Consider the following 9,459-nt stretch of genomic DNA (forward strand, 5'->3'; position numbering starts at 1 on the left):
GGTAGTCTTACATGTTATGTTTGGTAATCTTATATGTTATGTTTGTAGTCTTATATGTTATGTTTGGTAGTCTTATATGTTATGTTTGGTAATCTTATATGTTATGTTTGTAGTCTTACATGTTATGTTTGGTAGTCGTACATGTTATGTTTGGTAATCTTATATGTTATGTTTGTAGTCTTATATGCTATGTTTGGTAGTTTAACATGTTATGTTTGGTAGTCTTACATGTTATGTTTGGTAAGCTTATATGTTATGTTGGGTAGTCTTACATGTTGTGTTTGGTAATCTTATATGTTATGTTGGGTAGTCTTACTTGTTATGTTTGGTAGTTTTACATGTTATGTTGGGTAGTCTGACGTGTTATGTTTGGTAGACTTTTGTGTTATGTTGGGTAGTCTTACATGTTATGTTTGGTAGTTTTACATGTTATGTTGGGTAGTCTGACATGTTATGTTTGGTAGACTTTTGTGTTATGTTGGGTAGTCTTACATGTTATGTTTGGTAGTTTTACATGTTATGTTTGTAGTCGTATTTGTTATGTTTGTAGTCTGACATGTTATGCTGGGAATCACGGTTCCGCTAGTAGATACAATGTAATTATATGTATTCCATATCCAGTTCTAGTTCCTAGAGTCCTTTATACAAATATAGTTTCAACTATTTATCCTTAATCCGCTAACAATCGAACGATTATACATGGTGATATTGAAAAAAATATTGACAACCGATTAGAATTAAACGTAATGTGCCGCTACGGACAGTTACTACGCAAAAGTGCGATGTAAATAAATCTCTGTCCAAATAAAAGCTTGTTTAAAAGGGGAAGCAATTAGTCTCCTAGCGCCAAAAAGTATCAAACAAATTGTGATAAATGCTGTTCATCTCCTCATATTAGGGGAGTCAAGCGTAATAATTCTATTAATTATAAAAATCTCGAGGGGCAGACTCGGACAGAGAATCAACTCTGGTGGGATGTGATACATTAATAAAATATATATATACTTAGACATAAAATCACAAAGGCCGATTTAGCTAGAAATCTCTAAGAAAATACAAGAATTACCAGGAATTGTCTTCTTAAATCAGCTACTTATTATTATCAAAGACAGTCACATATATATTTACAGTTAAAGTAATGAGTCAAAGGCGACACTACATGTGGCATCTGGTCGAACGTTGCACCCCACAGGATCATGTCAAAAATTATCATGTAACTTTGATTATCATAAACCTGAGACAAGATCGCTATGGCAGACTTGACTCGGCTGATGACCTCGCAGTTATCACTACAGCATTCATAGAAGAGAAATAACATGCCAATGCTTAAAAATGAAAGTGATTTATCCAGTAGCTACATGCCAATGCTTACAAAATGAAAGTGACTTACCAGTAGCTATATGCAAATGATTAAAAAGGAAAGTGTCTTATCCAATACCAACATGCCAATGTTTAAAAATATTAGTGACTTATCCAGTAGCTACATGCAAATGCTTAAAAATGAAAGTGATTTATCCAGAAGCTATATGCCAATGCTTAAAAATAAAAGTGACTCATCCAGAAGCTACATGCCAATGCTTAAAAATAAAAATGACTTAAAAATAAAAATGACTTATCCAGTAGCTACTTGCCAATGCTTAAAAATATGAGTGATTTATCCAGTAGCTACTTGCCAATGATTTAAAGTGAAGGCGAATAAACAATTAAAGTGACTTATCCAGTAGCTACATGTCAATGCTTACAAAATGAAAGTGACTTATCCAGTAGCTACATGCCAAGGCTTAAAAATGAAAGTGACCTATCCAGTAGCTATATGCCAATGCTTAAAAAGGAAAGTGACTTATCCAATACCAACATGCCAATGTTTAAAAATATTAGTGACTTATCCAGTAGCTACATGCAAATGCTTAAAAATGAAAGTGATTTATCCAGTAGCTACATGCCAAGGCTTAAAACTGAAAGTGACTTATCCAGTAGCTACATGCCAATGCCTAAAAAATTAAAGTGAATAATTATGTATGTTTTAACATAATGTGATCACAGTTGTCACAAAACCAGTCCTCTAGTTAACGAATAGCCATATAAAAATTGTGGCTTTTCAGCATCAGCCCTCTCGGTAAAATATTTCTTAAAATCTGAACTAAGTTATATATTTAGAACACAAAATACAATGTATTACAAGCATGTACAATTCAGGTTGATATGTAAATGTACAATGTATAACAAACATGTATAATTCAGGTTGATATATACATGTACAATGTATTACAAACATGTACAATTCAGGTTGATATATACATGTACAAGGTATAACAAACATGAACAATTCAGGTTGATATATACATGCACAATGTATTACAAACATGTACAATTCAGGTTGATATATACATGCACAATGTATTACAAACATGAACAATTCAGGTTGATATAAACATGCACAATGTATTACAAACATGTACAATTCATGTCGCTACATTCAGGTACATTACAAGTCGTATTATAATGTTGTACGTTATTGTGAAAAGTATAGAGAGAAACTTAAAAATCAAAAATATTGTACAATATAATATGATATATGCAGAATAGAAATGAAAAGTATACTTATTTAGAAATCTTCCTCATGGGAATAATTTAAATCTGCTGCTGTATGGAAATCCTGATATGCCAGATCAATACAACTTAAATATATTTGACTCTGTCCAAAAATGTATCTGTAAGTCGAAACGGTTTTAGTGCAAGACTTATTTATGTTATTTTATTTTTTATTTTTTTTGTAATTATTGCGTTTGTTTAAACAATGTACATTGATTTTGAAACCTATGTTGTTCGACAAAACTTGTGACATGCCAGTATGATATTTAGACTTAATGAGTTTTGTTGATACTGAATTAATATAGACTACAACACTCTTGCATTTTGCAGGATATCAGTATACTTTTTGATTGGAATCAACGTAAAGCAATTTAGAGATGTCCAATGTATTTAATGCATCCTTATATAGAGCTCATTAGGCTTACCTTTTCATGAATCACATTCCAACCAGATTCAATAAGTAATGCAGTTCTTCTCGTTATTCTCTTCATAACCACTTTCTTTCATTTCCTGATGCACCCCTTCCACCCTCCACCCTGATTTCTTCTTCTTCTCTTTGTCTGTTATACTATCAAAATATATGTAACAGTGCCGTCCCACTGCTGGGTTTATTAATAAGGAGCCGAATTAATATAAGTACTTAGGTACTTGTTTTCGAATCCTCTCTGTTGATTTTGTAATATTTTGTCACTGCCATATACTGAATAAAATACTGTTTAAACTAAAAGTATACTACAATGATGTACAATACGGTAGAGTATGCATATTTATCAAATTTCTGTACAAAGCTCAATGACAATGTTGTACCTTACAGTGTTCTATATATACAACACTATAGTAGTAGACGGAACAGAGAATATCTAGATCTTGTACAGTTTACGCCGTTATAACATTATTTTAAACATAAACTTTATTTGTTTTACAACAATTATGAAACAAGTTTTTACAACTTATATTTATCACTCTTAATCGTTGGCTCGGATGTCAGCGCGCAGCGGTCCTTCTGTGGGAGAAAACCTGAGTAACCGGGAAAAAACCACATGGTCGGGAATGTGACCCCATACCTTTTCAAGTCCAATCGGGGAATCGAACCTTGGTGAATGGCATGTGCGCTATCCACTGCGCCGTCCCACCAGCATTGATATCTATTTTATTCCAGTATACATTGTATGTTCCAGATGCAGTTTATTTTAATTTAACGAAGCCACCACCTAATATAACGAACACGGCTATATTTTACAGGTTACGTTGGATGACACTACATCAACATGTCCGCAGAGAAACAATTGACCATGCAGGCGTTAATGGATCACGACAGAGTCCAGCCAAAGTTCAAGGCCACCAAAGGTCCAGCAACACACACGTCATCAATCAAAGATAAGAAAGAGGTACACGCGCACATATATATATTTATATATATATACACACACACACATAATGTGTATCGCCCAGTAAAGACAATTGTTTAAAATAGTGTTTCCATATATACTTCTCTTTACTGGGCGATACACAGTATGTGTACAAAGGTATATTATAAGACTCTAAGCCGAGGGTTTTGCCAAATTTAAAAATCCCTGGACAGCTCTATCTTACACACAGGGAAATGAGATAAATAGATATATTTGATAACATGTTTTAAACTTTTAGACATCTCTTTAAGAATTGTTTTGTCATGTGACCAAATTACAAAACAATCATCAATAATGCTTTTTAAATACAACTCCTCTTACTCTACAAGTCCTAGTGTGAGAAAGGCTTGACAGAGTATTATTCCAAAGTAGGACCCTGAACTTTGTTGATAATAAGGACCATTAAAATGCATTTCAATCAAATACAATCTTCAACACATCAATTATAAAACTGTTGAGGAATCTAATATATATTTTAAATTAATCGGGATTTATCAATCCAGCCAATACTTAGTTGCAGCGATACCTTAGTCATATAGAAAGTTAGTATATAGACTTAATGTATAGTTTTATTACATTTTTGTCAGTGAAATATTGGATATCAACTTGAAAAAATTGATATTTTTCACACTGTGACAAATATCAAAAGAGATATGTTCACACAGTGAAAATATCTCTTTTTGGTATTGACCAATCGTAACGGTACCTTCTATTCGCTGAATTCAAAGGCAACGATTTTTTTGTTCAGATTCAAATGAAGCGACGGTAGAACAAGTAGTTGTTATGGCAAATGTTTGGTTCACACACTTAATTATTTACATAAATATACAATTAATAATAATTGCTGGGCATTCATACAAGAAAATAGCAGAAAACGTCGGAGTTGCGTTGAGTATCCCATTCAAAAGAGCGTGCAGCCTTGTTGTCAGGCGGGACGTCATTAGAATACGGTGCTAATTATTACGCTTCTGATACCCGCCCTTTTTTAATGCATTACATATTTCATGTTTTATGCTTCATAAATGTAATAAATAGAAAATTTAATGGTGTCTTCAGTAATAACAAATATATTTCACTCGTGTGGCTAATACTTTGGGTTTTTTCACTCGTGCTGCGCACTCATTACTGAAGACACCATTAAATATCCTCTAATGTGTCTTAATGTAAGAGAGTTCCCACAGAAAACCCGAGTGGTTGGGCAGGTGACCCCTAACCTTTTCACGTCCGATTGGGGAAGCGAACCCTGGCCGCCTTGGTGATAAAAAGAGCGCAATCCACTGCGCCACCAGTCCACCATATGTGAGATTTAACTGTTCCGTGGTTTTTATGTTTTTATAATTGGGCTGATCGCTCTGAAAATATTTGACCTATATTTAGGTAAATAAAGTAGATTATTAATAATGCCTCGAATATAATATGATTATAAGAAGGCATACATGTACACAGATACAAATACACAGATCTGATTCTGACTGCTGTCAGCTCTAATATATAAATTAAAGTTGGTTGATATTATTGGTAACAATATTCAATTATAGCCTTTGGCTGAGGTGCAAACCTGGATTTATCAACCCGAGAAAAGATATGTTAACCGAGGACGCAGTCCAATGATGGTATCGACCCGAGAAAGATATATATCTTTTCTCGAGTCGATTAATCTACAATTGTTTTATTATTCTCAAAACAGTTATGTTAGCAATCTGAAAAAAAATAACATAACAAAAAAACTACGGAAGGGGGATGGTACGTTCGTTTGGAGACACGTTATATTGTTATTTTTAGAAACACCCATTTCTTCAACAAAAATCACGCGCTCAAAGTCAATACAGGATTTTATCATTAGACACGTGATGCACTTCTGGCCAATCACTTGTCTGGAATAATATGAAAAGATAATTATAACATGATTTATGATTATTAAGTTCATTGCTGATAATGTTGCAGCTCTGTAATTGTAAGTTCATAAATCAACAAGTATCTGTACATTGTATTATATTTCAGGTACATACAAGTTAGTGGTTCAAATTTAATGTTGGTATACTATGTTCTTACATATGTTATATGAATGTTAGTTTCTTGTTAAATTAAATTATCGTGGCCTCAATAGGTTCCCTCTGGTTATAGAAAAGTGTTTGGTTCTTCAAATGGTGATTAAGTCTGGAATCAAAAGCTCGAACAGTTTGTGACGTTACAACCTCTGATGGCAGACTGTTCCATATGTCCACGGTTCGGTGGAGGATGTAATGAAGGCGCGTTCGTTGTTAGTATAATTTCAGTACATGTCCCCTTGTGGTGATGGTACTACTGAAAGGTGAAATGAATGTAGACACCTCAGGATCATATTTCCCCGACATGATTTTATAAAGCTCTCTCATGTCTCCCCTGGTTCTTCTATGTTGAGGTGTTTCTGTGTAAGATAGATGAGCCATTCCTGGTATTAGCTTAGTAGCTCTCCTTTGTATGTTTTCTATCGATTATACGTGTTTGATCAGATGCGTACTCCAAACCTGGTTAGCATACTTTAGATATGGTCTCACCAGACCTTTGTATAGTGCTGTAAATGTAGTGAGATCCATATACTCCATTGTTCTTCTGATCACCCCATGATGGAATTGGCTTTTTCTTTTCTTTCAGAAATGTGGACATTGAATGGTAGTTTATTGTCGATAGTGACTCCGATATCTTTTTCTCAGTTTCGGTATATGGAAGTGCTTTTCCACCTTCTAAAATATGTGTGAATTTGTTATTGTCATTTTTACCCATCCGCATGGCTTTGCATTTATCTGGATAGAAGAAAAGGAGCCACGTTTTGTTCCATACCTGTGCTTTTTGCAGGTCTTCTTCTATATTAGACGGTAGAATTTGGTATCACCGGTAAATAGGTATGTTTTTGTATCCACACTTGTTATATCTGGGTGGTCATTTATATATCAAAATATAGAACCAGTCCTAGTACTGATCCTTGCGGAATGCCACTACTTCCTTCCTTCCAGCATGATGCATCTTCCATTTACACGTTACACGTTGTATGCGATTTAGAAGGAATGTTTTTATCCAGCTCGTAATTTTACCGGTAAAACCGTACATGCTCATTTTATGAATGAGTCGCTGGTGGGGAAATTTGTCGAATGCCTCCATAGAGTCACAATACAGTACATCAATGCAACATTTTGTATCAAGAATGTCCATCCAGTAATCAATAATGGAACTTCCTTAGATGAATCCAAATTGTTTCCTGCTGAAAAAATTATGGATCTGCAGGTAATTAATTATGGTTTCTATTACAATTATTTGTAGTACTTTACAACATATACAAGTTAAGCTAATAGGTCTGTAATTACGGGCTGATTGGCGCTCTCCCTTTTGAAAATGGCTGTGACACTAGCTTTCTTCCATTCTCCGGGAACTGATTCAGTGTGTATTGAAGTGTTGAAGGTTACGGACGGTGGTAGAAAAATAACAGAGCTCAGTTGCATAAGCACTCGCGGATGAAGGTTGTCTGGACCTGGTGACGTTGATTTAATTTTTCCACATTTTTGGAGACAATATGGGGGTTTATCACTACTTTAGCTAAAGTTCTATCTGTTATACGGTCGACCCGGGGCAATGTTCTCGTCTGTTATACGGCCGACCCGAGGCAATGATCTCGTCTGTTATACGGTCGACCCGGGGCAATGATCTCGTCTGTTATACGGTCGACCCGGGGCATTGTTCTCGTCTGTTATACGGTCGACCCGGGGCAATGTTCTCGTCTGTTATACGGTCGACCCGGGGCAATGTTCTCGTCTGTTATACGGTCGACCCGGGGCAATGTTCTCGTCTGTTATACGGTCGACCCGGGGCAATGTTCTCGTCTGTTATACGGTCGACCCGGGGCAATGTTCTCGTCTGTTATACGGTCGACCCGGGGCAATGTTCTCGTCTGTTATACGGTCGACCCGGGGCAATGTTCTCGTCTGTTATACGGTCGACCCGGGGCAATGTTCTCGTCTGTTATACGGTCGACCCGGGGCAATGTTCTCGTCTGTTATACGGTCGACCCGGGGCAATGTTCTCGTCTGTTATACGGTCGACCCGGGGCAATGTTCTCGTCTGTTATACGGTCGACCCGGGGCAATGTTCTCGTCTGTTATACGGTCGACCCGGGGCAATGTTCTCGTCTGTTATACGGTCGACCCGGGGCAATGTTCTCGTCTGTTATACGGTCGACCCGGGGCAATGTTCTCGTCTGTTATACGGTCGACCCGGGGCAATGTTCTCGTCTGTTATACGGTCGACCCGGGGCAATGTTCTCGTCTGTTATACGGTCGACCCGGGGCAATGTTCTCGTCTGTTATACGGTCGACCCGGGGCAATGTTCTCGTCTGTTATACGGTCGACCCGGGGCAATGTTCTCGTCTGTTATACGGTCGACCCGGGGCAATGTTCTCGTCTGTTATACGGTCGACCCGGGGCAATGTTCTCGTCTGTTATACGGTCGACCCGGGGCAATGTTCTCGTCTGTTATACGGTCGACCCGGGGCAATGTTCTCGTCTGTTATACGGTCGACCCGGGGCAATGTTCTCGTCTGTTATACGGTCGACCCGGGGCAATGTTCTCGTCTGTTATACGGTCGACCCGGGGCAATGTTCTCGTCTGTTATACGGTCGACCCGGGGCAATGTTCTCGTCTGTTATACGGTCGACCCGGGGCAATGTTCTCGTCTGTTATACGGTCGACCCGGGGCAATGTTCTCGTCTGTTATACGGTCGACCCGGGGCAATGTTCTCGTCTGTTATACGGTCGACCCGGGGCAATGTTCTCGTCTGTTATACGGTCGACCCGGGGCAATGTTCTCGTCTGTTATACGGTCGACCCGGGGCAATGTTCTCGTCTGTTATACGGTCGACCCGGGGCAATGTTCTCGTCTGTTATACGGTCGACCCGGGGCAATGTTCTCGTCTGTTATACGGTCGACCCGGGGCAATGTTCTCGTCTGTTATACGGTCGACCCGGGGCAATGTTCTCGTCTGTTATACGGTCGACCCGGGGCAATGTTCTCGTCTGTTATACGGTCGACCCGGGGCAATGTTCTCGTCTGTTATACGGTCGACCCGGGGCAATGTTCTCGTCTGTTATACGGTCGACCCGGGGCAATGTTCTCGTCTGTTATACGGTCGACCCGGGGCAATGTTCTCGTCTGTTATACGGTCGACCCGGGGCAATGTTCTCGTCTGTTATACGGTCGACCCGGGGCAATGTTCTCGTCTGTTATACGGTCGACCCGGGGCAATGTTCTCGTCTGTTATACGGTCGACCCGGGGCAATGTTCTCGTCTGTTATACGGTCGACCCGGNTATTAACCGTCAGGAATTTACAAAGTGACATCCATGCGAATTGAACCGATAATGATAAAAGTTTGAGTTTGAAAATTAAATATCAACAGGTTCAAAACAGCCAAATACATTCCGATCTTTT

At 38.3% G+C, this 9,459-nt stretch overlaps 1 protein-coding gene across 1 annotated transcript in view; it reads left to right on the plus strand.

The window, feature by feature from the left end:
* The window catches only part of LOC110457688 (tctex1 domain-containing protein 1-B-like), a 51,995-nt gene that overhangs the window by 19,710 nt on the left and 22,826 nt on the right, over positions 1-9,459 (plus strand). Inside the window, exon 2 of the mRNA XM_021509048.1 lies at positions 3,835-3,980. Coding sequence (XP_021364723.1) covers positions 3,861-3,980 — 120 coding nt within the window. The 5' untranslated portion in view covers positions 3,835-3,860. The remainder of the gene's footprint in view (positions 1-3,834; positions 3,981-9,459) is intronic.

This window comes from Mizuhopecten yessoensis, unplaced genomic scaffold, assembly GCF_002113885.1.
Source record: "Mizuhopecten yessoensis strain PY_sf001 unplaced genomic scaffold, ASM211388v2 scaffold9299, whole genome shotgun sequence".
NCBI lineage: Eukaryota > Metazoa > Mollusca > Bivalvia > Pectinida > Pectinidae > Mizuhopecten > Mizuhopecten yessoensis.